Below are 24,464 nucleotides of genomic sequence, written 5' to 3' on the forward strand. Positions count from 1 at the left end.
GCGTCGACCTAGGATCCAGGTGATCGGGGTTCGATTCCCGGTCAGGGCACATGCCCTGGTTGCGGGCTAGATCAATGATGTTTCTATCTCTCTCCCTCTCCTTTCCTCTCTCTGAAATTAATAAAGATATATTAAAAAAATAAACTGACTTTTCTTTAAAAAAAATAAATAAATAAAAAATAAAAACTTCTACAAATAATTTTTAATTGCTATCCTACTGATGTCATCCATAGTTCAGAGATGAGGGGATAAAGTCAGGGATGTTAAGTGACTTAGATAAGATCACTCAGCTAGCATGAAGTAGAACCAGGATTTGCAACCAGGCTTTTATGATTCCAATAGTCCAGACATTCTGATCTATCCCATATTGCAACACCCAGACTCTCATAAATGTTCCTTTTTATAGGGCATCTATCAGTTGATCTGAATGTCAAGGATCTTTGATAAGAGAAGAGAAAAATGTTTCACATAAAAAAATGCTAAGACATTTAAGTCCTCTGCGGTAAAGTAATATTTAGAGAGGCTCTCACCAGACATCAATCATTAACACTTTGATCTTGGACTTCCCGGCCATCAAAACTACAAGAAAATACATTTCTATTTTTAAGCCATCCAGTCTGTGGTATTTTGTTACGGCAGCCAGAGCAGACTAATACACACAGAAACAATGCATTCAGAGCCAATAAAGGGGCAGTTGACAACTTGGCAGGTGTCAGAGCGAAAATCTTTTTTCACTGGGGGTCTCTGAAAGCTAGGGAAGGTCTGGAGTCTGGAAATTGCTCTGAGTAACTAGACTACTTCATATGTTTTTTTGTCATATTTCTTTCATAGGGCTATCTTAACCATAAAGAATAACAAGCAGTTTTAGATTTAAGAGATGATGGTACTGAGGTCAGAGAGCAGAATACAGTGAGTCAAAAGACTTTGAAATACGTCGCTGATGTCATATCTATAGGTGTCGTCCATTTGTAGATTTTTTTTAGAAATTATCTTGTCCTTACAGGCATCCAACTAACTCATTATATGCAAACAATAAGAATGAAGCTTCTGCCAAAAGAATTAGCTCTGTAGCCCATAGCAACTTACTTCAGCAGGACAGATGTATTCACTAGCATTTAAAACATTTAAGTTCATCTTTTTCCTGAATTAAATATGTATAACTAGTTTTCCAAAGGGACAACTGAAGATATAAAGAGAGAAGCTTAGTGACCCTAGGCAAATTATTTCATTCTTCTTATTGGAAAAGTAAAAGCTTAGCCTTATTTTAGGAGTTGAAATTTGTAAAGAGAAAAAAAAACACACCTGTTTGAAGTTGCATTGCTTCCATGAGATACAATAAGGCTTAGTAATGATGTTTTTGAAATAAAAAGTGTTTGGATCTATGGAAAGTTCTTGAGTACACATGGATTGGAATAGACATCCAAGAGTAAAATTAAAAGTCAACTGAAATGAATAATACTCTGTTTGGAATCATTTTCTGGCAAAGCATGAAAGTTTAAAATATATATAACATTAGCACACATTCAAAAGTAAAGTATTCTTTATAATGCAACAATGATTAAAGTATGGAAGAAAGTAAAGGCAAGAAAATTGTTGGATTTTAGAATGCTTCTTTTGAACTGTTGCCATCAAGAGCACTATGGTTCCAAACTCTCATTCAGTTGTGTATTTTAAACATGATTAATATCCAGTATTTAAAAACAGCTTTTTACATATCAGGCACATTCGTGTCATGAACTTTTATATAAATTTGTTTATCTCATAAAGCAGTTTGCTCTGTCTGCATTTTTATGACCATTTCTTCCAGATGAGGAAGCCAAAGAAATAGTGAAAAGAGAGAAACTGTCGCCATTCTCTATTTAAAAACAACGGAAGTGGAATAAAGAACAGGTGGAGGCTCTTATAAGCTTCTGCAGTCCTTTTGTCCCACCCCCATGCTTCAATTGTTTTATCTTCAGAAAAGTACCTAAAGCAAATATGCTAGGTCTGCAGTCATGGGAACTGGGACGTGACAACCCAGCAGGAGCCAGACGGCAAGACAAAGCATGGCTTCAGTGCCCACCGCTTTCTGCTCAATGTTACTATAAATCTCTACCAGATCTAGGCCAAATCTCCATTATAAAGTAACTGTTTTGTCTCTGGTTGCTCGAAGGGAAATTGATGGACAATAAATTCAGAGCACTAACAAGGCAAGGAATGAGAGCTGCCGAAGAGACTCTTTTTGCCATGAGGACATAGTAACTGCCAAAGAAGTCTGTGGACAGTTACCCAAGTGCTACTAAGGCTCATCTTGTTCTGACACTTCTTACAGTTATTTACACAGGGCTCCAGGTGCGAAGCATGTCACAGACATTACCTGAAAGCGTTGTGCTTCTCAGGAAGTTAGGCTTTCTTCTGAAACTTAAATAGCAAACATATCAACCAAAAATTGTTTGTTAGATCTTAATCCTCACAAAGTATTTAGGGTTATACTTTTCAGTCCACTACCTAAGAGAATCCTTTAAAAATTATAACCTGAAATTCTGTAATCGGAGATTCAAAATTAATTTAATTGCCATTAAAGCAAAATAATGAGAAAATAATCTGAATATAATAGTTAAGGCCTGGATGAAAGATATAAGCACATATATCTTAATATATCTTAATAGAAAACTTTCAAGTGATAAATTAGACTAATAAATATCCCTGTCTTTTTCCATAAAGTTTACTTTTGAGAGCTTAAATGATATAATAAAGTTATCTTCTTTCCTATATATTATACATGCCAGACTTTTAGAAAGAATTTTGAAGATGCACATGCTATATCACCTTTAAATGATAACACATATGTGGCTCTACATTTGTGAACTTTCAATAATATATATGCAAAATCCACATTTATACTAAAATATTAGGTGCCAATTGCTTTAAAAAACAAAACATATCAACATAAATTTTTAAGATTTTAATGAACATTTTATAGAACTAAATACTTAACATTTTAACTATGAAATAACATAAAGTATGTGTAATATTAAAGCTTTTTAAGGTTAATATTTCATATGTGTTACCAAAAATATATATCATACTTTCTTTGTTGAGATTCTAAATGCTAGTACAAGTTTTCATTTTATATGCATATATATATATACATATATATATATGTGTGTGTGTGTGTGTGTGCATGTGTGTTTATGTGTACAACTGTATTTCTGTCCTTTTTTTAGAAAATATGTCTTTAATAAAAGAATGTAATTACATTATTGGCAATACAAGAAACTAAATTATTTCATATAAAATTAATTAATAGCTATGGATTAGAAGTTTATTGCACTGTAAGAGTTTTTTTACAGATAAAATTGTAAAAATTATATACTTTCAGCTATCTTTTAATAAAATCTGATCAAAGACACAGAAAACAACATTAACATCTATTTATGGTGTCCTTTTACTGCAGAGTTCAAAAAGCTTTATTTTATATTAGTTCATTCAATCTAATAGAATTTTTATTATTTTCTCTGGAATAAAAAAAATACTGAAAATCATTAAGGTAGAGATATTTCTTTTTTTATGTGTTTACAAGACATCTGAAATTATGTATTATAATAATAGAAGGTCTTAACTTCAGTGCATAGACTGAATCGAGGAGAACTTTATCCTTAAAACTTACTTTACACTAGTATTTCCCAAAATATGTTCCATGAAAATCTGGTGTCATTTTTAAATAGTGGTCTAAACACAGTTAAACAGGCATCCTAAATCACTGATTTTCGAAGTGCTTGTTTAATAATATGCTTTGTGAGTATGCAAATGTGTGATATGCGATATGCAGCCTTGTCAAAAATTAATTGACCCCTGATTCTCTTTCCTTTTTGTCCCAGAGAATCTGAAGTTATTACTGTGCTATAGAGTCCACTTTGTGAATGTAACTCAGTCTTTCATGATTGGGAGTTTGGAAGTAATTGTAATAACATTATCATGACAGTTTTCCAGGGGAAAAAATGTTATAAAAAAAGCAAAACACTGAGATGTTTAAATCAAGGTGGTTATATGAATTTTCAAAGTACATATTTTCTTTTTCTGCCCATTTAAATTCCAAAAGTAATATCACCCCAACAATAAGCACTTTCAGGGGCCAGGTGATACTCTTTCCAACATTCTTCATTCTATCAGCCTTCACTAGAAGGGACCAGAGCTTTGGAGAAATGGCTCGTTCTAGGTCTTGGGCAGGGAAAGTAAGTCTGGAAAATCTTGTGCCAAAAAGCAAGGAAGTTGTCAAAGATTAATGACGTCATGTCAAAAAAATTTTAGGACAAAGCTTGAGTTTTTTATTATCAATGTTGTGACTATTTGAGCATCTAATACAAATGATTTTAATTGATGGAAATACATTGATTCTACAAAAATTGATTAATATATAAAAACACTTAAAAGGGAGGAAACCAAAAGCATCTATTATTATCATTAAAGGAAGCTATCATATCACTTCCTTCAAAATTGGTGTCAGAGAAAAAGAATTAAACATGTAACTGCTTTTCAATAAGAACTATAGAATAACAAAATAGTTTAATTTTATAGAAGAATATCAGCTAATAAGGGCAAAATGCAACATAAAATTAGAATCTTTTCGCAATCATTTTACAATTGTTAGCAAAACCTGTGATTCTGATCAGAATCATCAATTATAATTAAAATTACTGTGAATGGTTAACGAATGTGATTTGTGCTGGTCACCGGTATCTTTTTTCTTCTCTGTAGGATAAATAGCAGAGATGAATTTCCCAGTCTCCTTGCAGTTAGGCATAGCTATGTGACTTGATTTATCCAATCATATGTGGATAGAAGTAAGATGTGCAACAAGCACAGACATCTAAGAGCCACTGCATGTTTGCCCATTTCACTCTTTCCCCACTTTGGCGATTGTAAAGAGAGGTGCAATGCTGAGTCAGTACATACTGGAAAATTGCAGGCTTTAAGTGAGTAAGAAATATTTTTTTGTCATTTTAAGCCACCGAGATTTTGAAATTCTTCGTTATTGCAGCGTAACCTCTTTTCATGAGTATTATACTGGGGAATTGAACACTTGATTATGCTAAAGTAACACCCTAGATAAGATTTTCTGGTAACGAGGGAAAATATAACTGTACAATGGAGAGATGATTATTATTCTCATTGAATACTCAATCTTGGAATTACTGATGATGTTGCAACTAGGTAAGACATGCCTCTGATGGAATGCAATATTATGTATACATGCTGTATTCTAGCCAAAATAAAAAAGCTTAATCTTAAGGTGTGATCAGGCCTTTAAATTTAACATCCAGTTGACAGGATAACCAGGGGATAGAGGAATATGCTAAATGACAACACAAATCCAGAAGGTAAAACTAATGACAGGACAATTGGCCTATTTTTCATGCCAGATCAGCACTGTGGGTGTTGGGGGAGGCAAGCACTACTGTACACGAAGAGAAGAGACCTAAGCAAATGCAATGTGTAGTCCCAACCTGAATGCAGATTCAGACAAAGCAGCAGCAAAAGGTATATGAGAGACAGTTAGGGACATAGGAACATGAAACAGATATCAGCTAGTATTGAAGTGTTGTTAGGAATACCGCTACATGTGATATTATTTTGAGTACTTAGGCACAAGTTCTTATATTTTAAATCTGAAGTATTTAGAGGGCTCTTGCTTTAAATATGTCAACATATTAAAAATAAGTCTATAAGTGTCTAATACAAGTTCAATACATGGCGACGGAAGTATCATTTTAAAATTCTGAACATAAAAATATGAAATGAAGTAAACCAAAGTTGAAAAAGATGACGATTTAAACAGGTAATTTACATTCATATTTATAATTACATATAAATTAATTTTAAACTAGACTTCAAGTGTAAGTTTCTATAAATTTAACAAATTTTAATTATTTTACAGTGGGCTCTCTTCCTTACAGTCTCCTCTTTTCTTTCCTTAATCATTGTCAGACCTTTGAGCCACTTGCTACTCAGACGAGTCACCTCTGCTGTCTGATGCTGTTTACTGCCAAATGAAAATCAATATAATCACCCATCATTATTCCAAAGAATATAAGTATTGATTTTGAAATCTTCCATTTCATTGATTCTGGAACGCTTCTCATACTGTCTTGGGTACTTCCTTTCTTTTACAAACAATATGATGCATCATGAGGTCCTATTTAATCAACTAACCCCACCCTTCAGTATGATTTATATCATCATTAGTCTTCTTTCTGATTTCCAATGACATAACCTCCTTTCATTTTCTAGAATAAGTTGTGCTCCCACTTTCCTCAGAGACTTTATAGTTAAATCTTCTCCCTCTTCAAGTAGATAATTCTTACAAACACTTTATATCAAAAACTCAAACATTACTTCTCCAGGAAACATTCCCTAGAAACTCCCAACTAGGTCAGTACTCCCCACACCTATAATTTCATTCTAATAGTACTCTGTATTTTCCCTAAGAGACTTAGCAGAGTTTGTATTTATACCTGGTTTGTGTTTATACTTATATTTTTATGAAGTGCACCTCCCATAGGCTCTCAGTTCCATGAGGTTCACTCTTCTTTTGTTTACTGGTGCATCCTTTCCAACTAAAACAGTGCCCAACACCTAGAATGTGTTCAATAAGATTTGCCTATTGGGTTTTTATTTATTTATTTATTTATTTATTTTTCATTTAGGCAGTATGATACAGTGAAACACTGGGCAACTACAGTTTCTTATTTTGTTCACTGTTACATCTCTGGATATGTAGAGATGCTGAGCACATATTTTGGTAAAAATGAATGGAATTGGAGCTTTGTCTGAGTCCTATTTCAACTACAGACTTACTGTAATCTTGATCTTCAGTTCTATGGACAGCAGTTAATTATCTATAAAATTGGTTGTTGAAAGGATGACTTTTAAAAATACTTTCAACACAAAAAACCTTTAACACTAGGATATTCAATTATTTACCTTGATATTGACATTACTACATTTGATGCTAGTAATAGAATATCCTTCTGAGAACAAATCAACAGTATTGGATCAAGCAAATATCTATTGGGCACGTATATATTGCCTTTAATTCCAATCAATACCTCAACAAGGCTTCTGTGTAATCTGACAAGCCAATTTTTTTACATTTATATGAAAGAAATAAGGGCAAGAAAAACAGTCAAGATAGTCTTACAGAGGAATTAAGTAGGGACCTTGAACTACAGGATAGGAAGTCCTATTTTAAAGATATAGACTAAAACAGTATTCTGTTTGTACACTAATGGACAAGTATACTGAAGAATAAAATTGGAAGCCCAGAAACAAACCCTTACATATACAGAAATGTGATATATAACAGAGTTTTATTGTATATCATTGGGGAAGAATGTGATTCTCAATAAATTAGGTAGAAAAATAGAAACTGCACCTCTAACTAAATCATCAAAATCTCCATGGTAGAATATTTAAATGTTAAAGGAAAAAAATATAAAGATATATAAAATAGTACAAGAATATCTTCTCAAGGTATGAAATAATTTCTTAAAACCCTAAAAGCACCAAACATAAAGGAGTGTTTTACTAACCTAGATTGCACTGAAATAAAGAATAGCTCACCAAAAAACACAATAAAAAATGAAAAAAAATTCAAAATCTGGAAGAAGAAAGATATTTTGCAACACACATAACTCACAAGTTCTAGCCAGAATAAATATTGTCTATGAATCAATAAAAAATACAATAAAAAAATTGGCAATGACTTAAGCAGGCACTTAGAAAAACATACATATAAACAAACATCTAGAAAACCCACATCGCCAATATGTAAAGGCACTTGACTTCATTAGCCAAGAAAGGCATTTCATATAAACCAGAGTTAGGCAGTGCTTACACATATTAGATTGGCAAAAGTGAAAACTATCAAATATGTTAGAAGATTGCAAAAAAGAGATTTGTGGCAGCTCTTAAAGCTTCAGGCACATGGTCCCCAGGCATAGTGACTACATTTTCCAAATACAACTTGGAGCCAAAAACAGTTGATTCCATAACTCACTGAAACCAGAAAACTCTCCTGACAGTGACAGTTTGATTGTCCCTGGGTTGACTCTGAAAGATATGAATGAAATGGGTGATGAACCATTTCAGTAAGAGCACCTGAGTCTTTTATCTGACTCTTTGCTGTAGAAGTAAATGAGTAAGAAAAAGTGTAAAGGAATCACAGAACATATAAATTGGCTGACATTTAGGAATTATGACTAATATTTTTAAAAATAAATTTCCTGAATTTAGATAAAATTTCTCTTGATTTAAGGTAATAATAAATCATATACTAACTATACAAATGTTTTGTTCATTTATGTGTTTTACAAACTGTTTTTCATGTTTTCCATGTGTTCTTAAGTTGTTTGATGCATATCACCATTTTCTCAATGTCACATATTATTCCAATGTCACACATTTCCTCCATATCCTTTATATTTTAACTTGATGTTTATATAGCCTAAAGAAATAAAAGTGTAATATCTTTGTAGATTTCTAAATGTGCATGTCTTATATTTCAATCCTTAAGTCCACGATGTATTATTACTAATATTTCAAGCACTTAATTGAAAATGTATATATAATAGCTAAATTGAATTCTGGTATTTTTGCTTTGGCCTATATATGACAAGAAGAAATTTTAGGCTTTATAGAAGCTCTTATAAACTATAGCTGAAACAAGAGTTCCAGAGTTCTGTTTGATAGACTGATCTCCGATAGCCATGTATCAAATAAATACCTGTTAGACTGAGGCATGAGAAATCAAATTGGGGCATGAATAAATGTTAATAGCCAAAATGAAAAATATTTAGAGTACACAGTGGCTCAATATCTGTATGCTTATTTTTTTCAGGGACAAACATGTAATATTGGTTAAAATACTGTAGATCAAAGTTGAAATAGATAGTGATAAGTCTAAATTAAAGAATTACCACTTGTTCAGTAAACAAAATCATTTAAACATAAAGTACTTGGATAAGCAATGAAATAAAACATTTAACTATCCTGCTGCACACAGAGGTGTGCTTTTAGATGTTTCTCACATTGACAAGAATATCAACCCTTTATGGGTGGAAAGAAAATATGTATGTTTTAAAATACTTAATACTTTTAACAGTGCCTCATATTTTGAACATAAGCTACCATCCAAAATACTTGATGTTTTTTAGTTACTTCGACCCAGCTTGCAGAGCTCCTCACAGGGGGCTTTCTGAAAACAGTGATTCCTTGAAGTTTTTAAGGGTCAACAACCTCCTTCAAAGTAGAGGCTTATAACTGATGAGCATTTTAAACCCAGGTTGGGCAACAGGTTTATGTCAAATCCAATTAATTCTTAGTAGCTGTCCAAGGTGACAGACTGGGAATGACCTTGAGTCTCAGTGTGAATATGGTGATTACCTCTGGAAACCTACCTAGGGGGCAAGAAAAAAGATTTGCTCCCTGAATACAGTGAGTTTTCTAATATTAAGTCCATTTAATACTCATAGGATGCAGCGAAACTAGGAGTAAATGCAGTAATCAAACTCATTTTATGAATACTTCCTATCTGTATTTCACTCTTTTTTATTTCCATCTCCTGTTCCTTTCAGGTGGTTGTAATGACTAGACATAGCAGAGTACATAGCAACCTGTTAACAGAAATTCCTCCGTTATTTAGCACTCTTTTTGCCTTTTCCAAAATACTGATTCTTACTTATTTGTGGACAAAAACATTGTTTAAATGGTAGCAGATTTGGTGGTTGTCCCTGAAACACTATGCCTACTCTGCAATTTATACTATTTTGCAGCAGCCACGTATTATGAATGGTATTGACCCCAGTTCCAAGGGAAAGAAAGATTGTTCTGAGTTAATTAGGGTAACTTTACCTCCTTTAGCACAGTGATCACTTTAGGCAAACCAGGCTTAATCCAATCAACATAGCTATTTCCCTGGTCACAGCAATGATACAAATTAAGCACAACACCAATTCAGAATAATAATAAGGGGTGTCCATTTTGCTGGGGCTTTCTAGAAATCAGTATCAAATCTCTTGCTTTGACAGGACTATGTACAGATATGATTCCAGGAACTGCTGGCAGCATTTTTCCACTGGTTAAAAGTCTAACAGGGAAGAGGGCAGAACTGAGAGGGTGACAGGTAAGGAGCTCTGGGGCTGTATTTGAGCCACCTCTGAAGAATGTCTCTTCTAGACGTTCCAGTTACATGAGAGAAATAGAATTCCTTTATTTTTATTAAACAAGTTTTCATGTTGGTTTTTATTAAATAGCAAGCAAAAATATTCCAATTGATTTGTACTTTTTTTCACTTTTGAAGGAAATATCTCTAAAATGGTTTAACCCCTTCCTTGCTTTCTTAAAAATTAGTGATAATAAAGACCATAATTCTCTTTCTTGATCACTTGGTAAGACAGTTATGATTGTTCATTATTTTTTTATTTTTTAAAGTGCAGAAATATTACTATTTGAACCTTCACTAAATGGTTTTAGGACACTTTAATTTCAAATATTTCAAATGTAATAAAGTTAAATAGACATATTAATAAATAAACACTAATTGAGTCAAAATAAATATTGCTTTTCTAATACAATACATTTCAAACAAAATTTTGTTTGATTTCTTCAAATCTAATTCTTGATCAATTCTTAAAATTCTCTTTAATATCATAAAACTATCCATAGTTTTGGAATACATTTATTCTATTCTAAAATACCATTTTGGGGGGCATGCTTTTCAGGAGAAACATTGCATAATTCAAATCTTGACTATACTAGATGTTTAAAAAATAGTTTTGATGTCACTCCAACAAGCAGCAAAATATATAGATCCAAAGATTTTTATTATTATTATTATTTTAAGTATATCATTCAGATTTTTCTGGAAAAAAAAGACATACATACATAGATACTTACATACATACATGGTATCCCCAAAAATGTATACACATTTTAATAGCTAATAACTCATTTTTGAAAATGAAATGTATTTTAATAAACACTGCCTCTATAATTATTCAAAGTGTGTGTATACATTTTTCGGGGATACACTATATATAATTCATAGCTTCCCAAGGAATAAATAATATTGCGAGTGACTAACACTGAAAATTTGTATCACTGATTAGTTTATACCACATGGTGTGTGCGCGTGTGTGTGTGTGTGTGTGTGTGTGTGTGTGTGTAAGGGGACCTTTTATTATATTCACCCATAAGGGAGTTGCATACCGTCCCCAGGACATTTAAGTAGCATGATTAATGTCCATTACACTAGTCTCCAAAAGACTGCTCCGATTCTTCTGGTTTGTTTTGTTATAGTAGATATTTTTTAAATAAGTGGTTATTGCCTGGGGCTTTTAAATCTTTTTATTATTTTGAGGCTTTGTTTGAAGAGCATTTTTTGGAAGGACATTTGACCTGCCTACCTGGAGCTAATTTGTTATCCATTGACTACTCTGCCCTTTGACTCTGTACTTCTACAGTATTTTGAGAATGATATTATCTGAGGATGGTATGAAAAGCAAATAATCTCTTGTTTGAAATGAGAAAAAATGCAGACATTAACATTTATATTAACTTTCAACTTATTGAAAGATCCCTGAAATAAGTAAAAGGGACTTATATTTAGAGCGCAAAAGTTCAGTTAACGCCTATGGGATGAGACTACTGCTTCCTGAATTAGATATGAATGCTTCCTGAAGCAGGTTGACTGTCTTTAAAATTACCCTTTGAAAAATTACCCTTTGGGACAGCATGGATGGACCTGGAGACTATTATGCTAAGCAAAATAAGCCAGTTAGAGAAAGACAAATATCACATGATCTCACTTATATGTGGAATCCAATAAACAAAATAAACTGAGGAATAAAATAGGTCCAGAGGTATAGATGCATGGAACAGAATAACAGATCTCAATTGGGGGGCAAGACAGGAAGATATTAATCAAAGAGCATATGTGCATATATGCTGAACCACTGGACATAGACAATAGCCTGGGGAAGGCCTGGGGTGGGTCAGGGGTTGGGTGGAGGGGGGCAAAAAGGGAGAAAATGGGAGACATCGGTAATATTGTCAACAATTAAATAAAATAAAAACTATTCCAGAACTTCCTATTTTGATTTATATCACAGTAATTTATATTCTGTAACACATGTTAAAACGTCTTTATCATATATAAAAGAAAAATGTATGCTCTGAGAATAACAACCTTTCTACTTATTCCTGTCTTAATATGCAGTAATTACTCTTTTAACATGTAGCAAGCTAGCTACCGGGATGATTAACTTCTCTCTAAAACCAGAGTCAAATTTTGAAAAGCTTATATTGTGTAATAATTCACTTTTGAGTAATAAAAGCACAAACAAACAAAAAAGAAACTGATAGGATAAGGCATGCCTTTAGAAACTACCATATTTGTGCAGTATAATGAAAAACAATAAACCAAACCTCTCTAGGCAAGAAAAAATATAGTTAGCACTATCTCCAATTTTAGTAAATGAAGATACCGAGTTTAATTATACATTTATGAAGAAAATACACACCTATAATATTTTCTTTTTAAAGTTTTAGAGGTTGGTTTTAATATCCCATCATATCCCCTGAGTAGTTCCAACCAACATTCTTTATTACAAAGCACAATCTCTGCATTGCAAATACATATTTGGGATATTTTCTGGCTTAGCTCATGTCATGAACACACAGAGTGTAGATCTCTATGGAGACATTTTGCATCTAGTAACAATAATTTGATATAGCAAAAATATATAAATTCAAAAGTGTTTTTAACAATAAAAACAAAAGCTTTAAATTCACAGCTTAAGAATAACCTCAAATGTATACATATGTAAGATCACAGAATATCATCACCATTGCTTTGTTAAATAGAATACAATATTCTCATATTCTACCCAAACACTACATCAACATTACAGACACTTGGAAGACACTTAGATTTGCTCATTCAGATTAGAAGTTATAGTCAGTTTTTCTATGCACTTAAAGAGTGCACAATAAATTCTATTAGCTCATGAACACAATATACCTTAGAAATTGAAAAAACTCAATAAAAAATATTTGGTCTTTTTTCTTTTTTTTATTTATATAAGGCTACTGAGCTATATTTTTAAGCTATAGCTGAAAGTGATATCTCAAGAGAAATAAAAGTATTCTATATTTTAGTCTGCCTCTTTACTCTGTAGTTACAGAATGAGTAGATTGATTTGTTTTCAGTTACCATCTAAGAATATGAATGTTATAACTAGTACAAACATATTTTAACTGTGACATTTGAAAATAATCACAGATTTTTATTTCACAAGTCATGTGTTTAAAATAGTGTAATAGCAGAATGGAATTCTATTAATCAAAATGATCCTGTTTAATCATCTCCAAAGAATGACTGACAGTCAAATGCAATTAATATTAACTGAAATGGTAAACAAAAATTATTTAAATGCCTTTTATCTTTGAGGACACTACCATTAGCCTTTATTTATACCACCCCAGAATTGAGTTAAAATTTATAGCTATAAGTAAGGGCAGATACAACTACATTACTAGAATACAAACTATATAAAAATTACTACCCTGATTTCTAGGTTTACACAAATACTGTTTTCTGCAATTTAATCTCACCATGACACTTTCTTCACATATATAATGGGAATAAATATCATGTTATTCTTTCTATTTTCTCCTTGGGATATTATAACATCCAAATAATTTTAGTACAATATCTCTACTTTGACATTATATAAGAAAAGGAAGAAATGCATATCCATTTAAGAACAGTGTTTTTTAAAAATCCTATACTAATGAAAAACATATTAATATAACATAAAATTCACAGTCAAAGATCCTATATTGGGCTGAGACTTTCTTTTTAGTTTTTTAATATGTTTTTATTGGTTTTAAAGAGAGAGAGAAAGAGATAGGGAGAGATGGAAACATCCATCAGCTACCTCCTGCACATCTCCTACTGGTGACTGAGCCCAAAACATGGGCATGTGCCCTGACCAAGAATCAAACCAGTGACCTCCCAGTGCATGGGATGACCCTCAACTAACTGAGCCACCTGGTGGGGCTGGGCTAAGATTTTCTTCAATTACTTTTCACTGATACCTTGCTAGAACAGGTACACTTGGTATTGGGAATTGGGTATCCACAGAAGTTAGTTACATGGGGACAAGGCATCATGAAGAATGTCTTCTAGTCACATTTTTTCCCAAAGGAAAAAAAATGATAGATTTCTGACATACTCAATTTCATTATTGTGGTAATAATAATTTAACTGCCACTCAGTGTTTTAATATTACTGGAAACAAAAATGTTCCTCATATTGCTGCAAACAATGTCACAAGTGTCTCAGTGAACATCAGGAATTCAATATAGAGAACTGTGCAGGAATAATAGAATATTGGATTAAAGAATTCATCAATTACAATATGATTTGTTGTTATGCATCTTTTCTATGCTATCATTTCAGAGACTGGAGGTAAGAAGGTGGAAAATAAGTGCCATCTGCTGTATTTCTTTAATAACAAATTTAAAAAGGAAGAATATTCTTTGAGTCATTAAACACAAGTGACTAATGTTAACCCTGTAAAAAATTCATGCTTTAGCATTTAATACTGACTCAAAAACTGACAGACTCTAATGGTTTTACTTTTTCTTACAGAAAACAGTGATAGGAAAGCTTCCTAAGTTATAGATAGTACAGAGGCTATGTATGAACTACATGTAATTAGAACAATCACTTTATTTTATTTTATTCATTTTTGGCTCTTTGAAATATTAAGTTGTAAAATATTTTATGTGGTTTCTGGGATATATAAGAATGTGAAAAATTAATCCACAAAAATTATGTCATCAAATGATTACTGAAGAATTCCTCTTTCCAGTCCAGCAGGTAAGGAGCTTAGAAGTCACCACTCCATCCTAACAAAGAGTAAAAACCAGCACAAACTGAAAAAAAATCAACCATTCTTCTTAAATCTGTCAGAGAAGTGAGGTCACAGGGCAAACCACTACCCTCAAAATTGGATAGACAGGTGGATAGAGAACATCACAATTTACCAAAGTAACCTCTGCAGGAACCAGTTCCAGGGTAAGAAATCCTGAACTGTACCTGATGAATTGTTGGAAGAAGACTGGGAAAACTCTGAGAGTTAAAATCTCCAGGGGAACTAGTCATAGGAGGAACTTCACACTTGTGAGCTTTAATCTCTAGGAGTTTTACCAGGTCCTCACAGAATATCAGATAAAAAGTCTCTTGTGTTCCCTGCACAGGGAAGAGGAATAGGAAACATTCTAAAATATGCCAGATCATTCTGTTCTCCTTAACAAAGCCTGGAGAAACTATTTAACAGAGCCTAAACAGCTGGAGTTTTATGAGAATCTATTTGACCTAATTAAAGGAAAATACTCAATTCCAGCATGGGCAAGGGAAAGAGAAATACACAACTTCCAGCTCCCTCCAGCCATCCTATACCACCTAGGAGGGAAAAACAAACACACTGAGAAGCCCTAGTGAAATTCACAGTATGGGGCACAAGCTCACCAAAAGCCTGAGACCTAAATATAGAACTGTAAAATACTTCCCGGCCCCAACACCTTACCACCACATCACTAAAGGCCAATTTACAGCAGTTTCTTTTACCCATATATTATACCTGACTATCAAAAAAAAATTACAAGACATACAAAAAGGCAAAAAACACAATTGAAGACACTGAACAAGCATCAGACCACCAGACATGACAGGGATATTGGAATTACTAGACCAGGAATTTAAAACAACTACAATTAATAAGCTATGGGCTCTCATGGATAGCACAGATAGCATGTAAGAACAGATGGGCAATGCAAGCCAAACTATATGTAAGAAAATTTGAATGACCTTGAGTTTGGTGATGTTTTAGTTATGACACCAAAGGCACAACCCATGAAAGAGAGAATTGATAAGCTGAACTTTGTTAAAATTTAAATTTATTCTTTACTACAAAAGACACTATTAAGGAAATAAAAAAGGTAAGACAAAAAATGAAAGAAAATATCTGAAAAAGACATGCCTGATAAGGAAGTGTTATTCAAAACACACAAAGGACTTTTAAAACTCAATATAAGAAAATACACAACCCAATGTAAAAAATGGTCAAAAGACACCTCACCCAACAAGACATACAGATAGATGGCAAGAATGAAAGGTGGCAGCACATCATGTGCCACTAAGGAACTGCATACTAAAACCGCAATAAAACCACTACACACTCATTAGAATGGCCACTCTCCAGTACACTGACAAAGAAGAAAAAATATATTAGTATGCACATCTTATACTAATTAAAAAGACTTTTCTTAAGGTAAGAAGAACAATGAGAGAATTAATAAACTGATATTGTTTGAAGGAAGCTCACAAGTATAATTAGGTAATTTGCTGGTTTCCATGGTACTGCATGTATAAGGTATTTTTTGTTTTATTGGATGCACCATTCATACTCAGAGATTTAAAAATATAATATAGAGCATTTGGGTTTCCAGAAGAAAAGTACTGTTTATCCAGTTATATGATAGTTCCTTTCCTCTGCCATCCAAGTCTTCCATATCCACTTTTAAAGTCCTTTCCTTCTAAACATAGCTTTAGTGTTTTGTCTTGTTTTGTTTAAAATACAACCTACCAGTCCTCATTTATTGAATGTCTATTATGGCAAAATGTAAGCAAGAAAATGCTAAAAAATGAATTAAATTAAAAAATATATAAAATAAACACAGGACAATATATGTATTAAAAATGCAACAAAGAAATGGGTAACAAGCCATGTGAAGCTACTTACACAGAGGAGCAAAAAACTGAGAATTGGAGATAAATGAAGGGGAAAAATTTTTAATTCATAATAATTGGTTCAAAAGTTATAATAAAAAGTTGAATGGGTGAATATATTTCTGCCCCCAATATTATATTGTGGTAAAATACACATAATATAACATGTACCAGCTTAACCACTTTTATTTGTACAGTTCAATGGTACTAAATACATTCATAATGTGCAACATCACCACCATCTATCTTCATAACATTTTTCACCTTTTAAAACAGAATCTCTATGTTCATTAAACAATAACTCCCCAGTCCCCCTTCGCCCTGGCCCCGTGGCCTTGATTGCTCTAAGCACCTCATATATGTGGAATCCTACAGTATCTGCTTTTTGTAAACTGGCTTACTTCACCTGGCATTGTGTCCTTAGGTTTCACCCATGTTTGAACACTTGGGTTGCTGCCCCAGGTTAGCTATTATGAATAATGCTGCTATTAACATGGGTATACAAACATCTCTTTGAAACCCCCACTTTCAACTTTGTAGGGCATAAACTTGGAAGTAGTATTGGTCTATTCCATGGTCATTCTGTTTCTAAATTTTTGAGGAACCTCTACTGCTTTCCACAGTAGCGATGCCATGTTGCATCCCCACCAAAGGCTCCAATTTCTCCACAGTCTCACCAGCACTTGTTCTGTTTTGTTTTGTTTTTTGATAGTAACCATCCTAATGGATGTGCAGTGGTTGGTGAATATACTTTTGAATATTCTCTTCTTTTTATAATATTCTCTTTGTGTGTATCACGTGAACCACTCTAACCGGGGCCTTCTGCCCCCTCCCTTTTCCTTTGTCTTCCTCTGCAAAAGCGTTGCCAGGGTAACATTATCTGCATCATCAGTGATGATGAAAATATTCTACAGTGAGGTAGCCACTAGCCATATGTTTTCACTAAGCATGTGAAGTGTGGTTAATGAGATTGAGGAAATAAAATTTTAATTGTATTTATTTCTAATTTAATTTAAATCCACAGGTGACTAGTGGCTATTATGCCAGGTAATGCATTTTTAGATCCTACTTCTTTCTGAGTTCTAACTTCCTATATGCAGCCATTGCCTTGACATATCTGCCTAGATGCCCTACAGCATCCAAAAATCCACATGTTCAATGTCAAACTCATTATTACTTTCTCCAAGCCAGTGCTAATTTGGATAATTCGATAATATCAACTCTGCTCAAGCTAGAACTATTGAAACTATTCTTTACTCTTCAGTCTGCTTTATATTCTGTACCCAGTAAATCACATATTCTATCATTCAATCTTTAAAATGTCTCTCAAATCTGTCTTCTGTTTTCCAAAACACATATCATTTTTTCTCACACACTACCACCAACAACCTCCCCTTTAACGAATTCTCCAAGAAAACTCATTGACATTAAAAAAATGTTGAAATTGCTTACATTTCTCAAATGTCACCCCACTGGTAAATTCTTCAAATCTCCTAGGCAGAGGGAAAAGCTCCATCACCTTTCCTCCCACACTTTGTCCATATTACTCTCACATTTTTAGTGTGCTATAGTGAAATGACTTGCGCACCTGTTTACTGGCTTGGACCTACTCCTGTGTATTAATTGTTTTTGTATTTCAAGTGTTTTGAATGATCTTTGGCTTACAGTAGGCTATCAGAATGCTTAGATAACTAATAACAATTTATGATCTAAACGCTGAAGATTTAAAAACATAACTAGAAATTCCTAGGTGTAGAAGGAGAAATAAGCCTATTTCAAAACATAAATCCATGGTGATTTTTACTCACTTATTAAGGGATTAAGCATCTAAGATTTATATTGGTATTTTATTCATGTTTAACCTTTAGAGGAATTAGGTTGGCTTCAGTGATAATTAAAAAAACAAATGCTATTTCTTGCGGTAATTACAGAGGATAAAGAAGCACTTCAACATCGATGCCGTGTGTGCCGCCCTCTAGCAACTTCATACTGTACCAGATGACTGTCGTTGAAGCCATGATAAATTACCTTTTGAAATCAATATTGAGTCTCATTCATTACCTTCTCAGGTTCCATGCTTTATATCAAAAAGACAAATGCCAAGATAAATTTAAACTTTGTAAAAAATATTTTTTAAAAGAACCACAGGACAACATTGGAAAACTACTTTCAAGGACATGGACTCACAGCTCACATTCTATTATGAGTATGACATATTTGTTTATTTTTTAATTCAGAAAGGCATCAACGATAAATTATTACCTTTCCAATACTTAGAAACTATAATTTAATTTGACATAAATCATATTTGTTATCTATAAAAAAAGGTCTAGCCGGGCCGGGCATGGCTCAGCGGTTGAGCATTGACCTGGGATCCAGGCGATCGGGGTTCGATTCCCGGTCAGGGCACATGCCCCGGTTGCGGGCTAGGCAACCGATCAATGACTCTCTCATCATTGATGTTTCTCTTTCTCTCTCCTCTCCTTTCCTCTCTCTGAAATCAATAAAGATATATTTAAAGAAAAAAAAAAAAGGTCTAGAATGTAAAATTATGTGGAGAAATAATGGATTGCATTACATGAATAAGTATTTATATTATATATATATTTATTGTATTTATTTAATTAGATAACATAAAATATGTGATACTGTTATAGTGCTATGTATCCAATTCTAACATCTACTGAAGGAATAGAAGTAGTATTTGCAATATTTCTGGTTTATTGAAATGTTTTAGTATTGGTGTAATTCTGATTTATTGAAAATGTTTTGGTACTGGCATAATATCAATAATATTTGCGCTTTGTCATTTTATAAAGTGTTTTCTATATTTCATATCATTTAAAAATAGTTGACAGTGGCAGAATTTATACCTAGGTGGAACTTATTATACAAAATCCAGAAGTATTTGCATAACATCACAATACTAGGTGAATGGAAGTGTACTAAACAGGTGATATGCTGGGATGATACCACCATTATCCTGATTGAAACAAACACAATAAAGACTTTAGCTCTTCACAAATTAAATTTTATGCACCATTTGTGCACATTAATTTATCAGTGTATTCTCAGCATTTAATTGGCCTAGTTGTGTGATTTCTTGTTTAAATTATTCTAAGTTATTCTTTTTTTGTTTTTCTTTAAAGTAAAAACAAAATTCTGAAATTGCAGGTAAGGGGCTACTTCAAAGACTTTAGAACTAGCTTTTTTGTTTGTTTTTTTGAGGTAAGTTTTAGATTTTTTCCCCTCTTTTCTTTTTTTTTAATCAAAATTATTGGGGTGTCATTGGTTAATAAGATTATACAGGTTTCAAGTGCACATTTCTGATAGAACTAGTATTTTTAATGTGTTAGTAATTATACTCAATTACATACATATTACATTTCTAGAGAAAATCTATACATCATCTTTCCAACATCATAGAATCCTAGTAAGAAAAATCATTATGACTATATTACTTTTTAATGTGGAAAAAAAGTAAGTTTCTACTAAATAATATATCAAGTTGGTAGTCAAGATAGAACTGAAACCCATGTTCCATATTTCCTAATACATGCTCTATTCAGCCCCTCTATATTTATACTTTTATTTTGTTCTTCATCAAAGAAAATTTGACTTTAACATGAAGTATCTATTAGATATTCCTTTTTATGGTTCCACACATTCTGCTATTGGTGAAATAAGATTAAACTTCTAAAGCACAATATTTTCCGTTAGCTTTTGTCTGAGACATGAGTGGTTCCCAAAGGTAAACGTGATGACTGGGGAAACAGAATCAACTGTGGAAAATTATAAGTAGTCATAAAAAAAGTTCCTGAACTTTTGCTTCTGCACCTAAGCAGGTTTTATTTTTTCATAAAAATAGAATTCTTCCAACATCCATTCAATGGGCATATATATACACATATATATGTATATGTATAATGTATATAGATAATATATAGTTTTAGTATAGATAGCATCTCCATTTAATGGGTATGTGTCTGTGTGTGTATATATACACATACTTATCTAAATATATATATATATATATATATTCATTCTATCCATTTGTCTCTTACTCTATCTATGTATCTATCTAACTTTCTATCATCTCTCCATATATCAGGAATGCAACCAAAATTTTGCATACTAAAATGTTAATATTTTGGAGCCATTTTCATCTTGCCTTAATCCAAATAATAATGAACAATCAAAGATGGAGATGTTAAAAACCAAATTAAAAATAAACCACTGGAATAGATTGGAAAATAAACTGTTATAAATGCAGATAAGATGCCCATATTTTGAGCTTAGAAGAATTTATGTAAAATGTGATCCAAACAACTCTTATTACCAAAGTTCAGAAAAAAATAAACGTGCACAGCTTTTAAATGTTCGGGAGAGACCTAGGGGCTAGCCTTTGTATTTTGAGCTCATTCTGTCGCCACTCTTTGAGTTCAGCTTATTACAGCACATTTTCTCTTCTGAAAGAAGGGAAACAGCCTTATAAAATTTCATTAAGTAGGTTTAAGAGTGAGTTGTCAATCTTTCAAGTAAGTGTATATAAATATAGATCATTTTAAATGTTCTAAATGCCAATATTCTCTACAAACTTTAACCCCCAAAGATGATCATGACACGTTAAACAGTCGGGAAATGAAAGGTCAAACAAATAGTTGATAAATGTAAAAATTCCTATGATGTCATATGAGGTCAGGCATTACATTTAGTTGCACCATATTGTAGAATTTAATTTTCTCTGCATTATAAACTTTCTCCATGCTATAAACTATTACATAGTAAAAATTCGTATGACAATCTTGGAGGTTTTTTTTTTTTTTAAGTGCATCTAAGAATGACCTGAAACAACTAAGTATTTAAATACTGAAACAAAACTTTGAAAATACAGAAATTCAAAGACTCATTTTGTATTTCCTGTAATCTAAAATGCAGGGGTATGCTTGAAAATATACCACAAATCTACTTTCAGGTTAAGAAAAAAAAGCTAATTATTATATTAAGGATTTTAAGTAGAAATCTTCAGTTATTGGTCTGTACGATCTTGATTGATTTGCTTAGCATCTTTATTCCTTAGTAAAATAATAGCAGGCACTTCAAATCCTTTCTAGTGCATACTAAAAATAAATGAATATATATATATATATAGTTTTCTCTGGATCCATTATTTTCCTCTCCTCCATCTACCAACAAAGAAGAACAAAACGCTCCCAACCCGCTCACAAATGCATCCCTTGCCTACCTTGGCAATGGTTTCATGAAGTTTGAAAAAAGGATCCATTTCTTCAATTTTTGTTGCATCTTTAGGGAAAAGGGCCTCGGAGAGAAAACTTGGATCCTGTGGAAAGGAGAATAAAACATTTAAAACTCTTTATTGATTTTGTTTTTCAAATGCTTATTGAATTTTCTTTAAAGATTCAAAAGGACTCTAAATTGCTTTAAGGTTTCTGTTGATTGCTGAACTTCATTCTGCTGATCTAATTAACCAATCAGAACATTTCTAAATTAAAATGAGTAGAAATCTATGACTTTTGACATTATTTGTATCTATAAAAGAATGTGGGGCTTTTTCCTCAGAAGAGATCATTCTTTGCAGTTCTTCCCCCTTTTCTAAATGCAGGCTTATATATAGAACAAGATACTTTGACTATAACACCCACATCTGAAACCTCTTTTCTAGTTAATATATTAAACTTTAAGTCTGATAAAATAGGATGTTTTTAATCAACATGAATACCAAGAAGAGCCTAGGCAAAAGTGTGCACGATACTTTACACATTGCAAAAGTCACTTCAAAAGAATTAGTAAGATACACTTTTAATTTTTTTAAATGTTTTATTGATTTTAGAGAGAGAAGGGAAAGGGAAGAAGGGAGAGAGAGCAAGAGTGGAGGGAGAAACACCGATGTGAGAGAGAAAGCCAGGTTTGTGCCCTGACCAGGATTTAAATCAGCAACTTTGGTGTACAGGGCAATGTGCAACCAGCTGAGCCACTCTGCCTTGGCTTGCATCCTTCGGAGAGATAGATTTCTCTTAAATATCAGATGCACAATATGTGATTATAAATTATGTCACAGCCAATGATCTGGATTCCTGGAGGAGGCTCAGGGAGGAGCCACTATGGATGAGGGAAAGGCACTCCTGGGGCTCAAGCCGTAGCTATTTACCAACTCAACTAACATGCCTCACTTATAACTGGCTCAGCTCCAGTGGTGCACTCTGGCTGCACATGGGGTAGGGCGGGGGCAGACCCGATGGCACAACAACTAGGGCTCTGTGTATATAGCTACATCACTGAAAATGCAGCACTTCCACAAACAAGTTTGCAAGGTCGAAAAAGAAAAATAGGTATTCTCAGATCTTGGAAGGAGAGAAGTTTTCTCAAAAAATGAGGAATTCAGACTTGAATGTGGTCTTTAGTAACACAAAGTCTCTCTGGTTAGGTATCCAGTCAGTTTAGCCACAGCATTTCTTTGAGGTCAGAGCCTGTTAGCCTCCAAAAAGCTTTCCGTGGAACAGCCAGTGCTTTTCTCAGGCCTGTATTTAATCAACTGTGAAAGAAATGAGAAATTTAAAGTCTTCCAGTTAAGGGCAAAAGAATCTAAACATCAGGTTAAGAAGAAACAAATACATTATTCAAATCCTGAGAGACGTAGTCCTTCAGCGTTCCTTTGCTGGAAATAGGAAGAGATTTCCTTTATAGTCATGACCTCATGTTTCATAGTCTGGGTGAAAACACACAGGGAAATTAAACCTGGGGCATTAGCCTTTCTGAAATTCTAGCACCCACTGAATTACTTTTATTATTATTTTCAAATCTTTTTTGGGGGGTCAAATAGTAAGCCTAATGAGGGTAAAATTGTTGAGAAACGAGAGGAGCACAATTCCACAAACGGTTAGTTTAAATCCCTCCTAATCCTCCCCATGTCCCTTCTCATCACCCACCCCATTGGCATTTCATTTAACAACATGTGAGTGACTTCACTTTAATACAGTCAGATATCCCTCAGCAAGTTTTGTCTTTCTATTCTTGTTACTTCTTACTAAAAGACAAATGAAAGCCCTTGTTTAACTGTGTATCCCAGGAAACACAGGTAGATTTAATTTCAAGGACTGAAAATAATTTCCGGAATATCTTAAGTTTGGGGTAATGTTTTCCTTTAGCTTAAATGCATTCATTTTAATCATTCATTCTATTTATTCATTTGAAAATCAATAAAGAAACCAAATTAACTCTGCAATTCACTAAAGCAAAATTCTCATTTAACTGAATAAATAGGTGTTAAAGAAGAGAGTCCCAGTGGGTAAGACATGTATGGCTGCATTTGTCTCTTGATAGAAGACTCTAGAGGCTATACCAAGATTGACTTCAAAAAATTATCCGGCCTCCAAAACAGAATAGACTATTTCCATTGTGAATTAAAAATATAAAAAAATATGCTTTCAGTTGATTTCTGAGACTATCTTAATTTTCTTTTGAGAATAATCAGTTATCTCAATTTTCCCAAGTACTCATTTAAAGACAGTGAAATTAAAAAGACATTGATGTTCTACTTTTCAAACAGTGGGTCACTTCTGATTAAGCTTCGATTGAACATTAAACCTTCAGACTTAAAACAAATTGC

The 24,464-nt window shown here is 33.0% G+C and overlaps 1 protein-coding gene across 3 annotated transcripts in view; it reads right to left on the reverse strand.

The window, feature by feature from the left end:
- NAALADL2 (N-acetylated alpha-linked acidic dipeptidase like 2) overlaps positions 1–24,464 on the reverse strand; it is a 910,351-nt gene that overhangs the window by 106,057 nt on the left and 779,830 nt on the right. For all 3 annotated transcript variants that reach the window (XM_016218033.2, XM_087818309.1, XM_087818310.1), the window contains one exon: positions 22,083–22,178. In XM_016218033.2, the coding sequence (XP_016073519.1) occupies positions 22,083–22,178 (96 nt within the window). The remainder of the gene's footprint in view (positions 1–22,082; positions 22,179–24,464) is intronic.

This window comes from Miniopterus natalensis, chromosome 6, assembly GCF_054644295.1.
Source record: "Miniopterus natalensis isolate mMinNat1 chromosome 6, mMinNat1.hap1, whole genome shotgun sequence".
Classification (NCBI taxonomy): Eukaryota; Metazoa; Chordata; class Mammalia; order Chiroptera; family Miniopteridae; genus Miniopterus; species Miniopterus natalensis.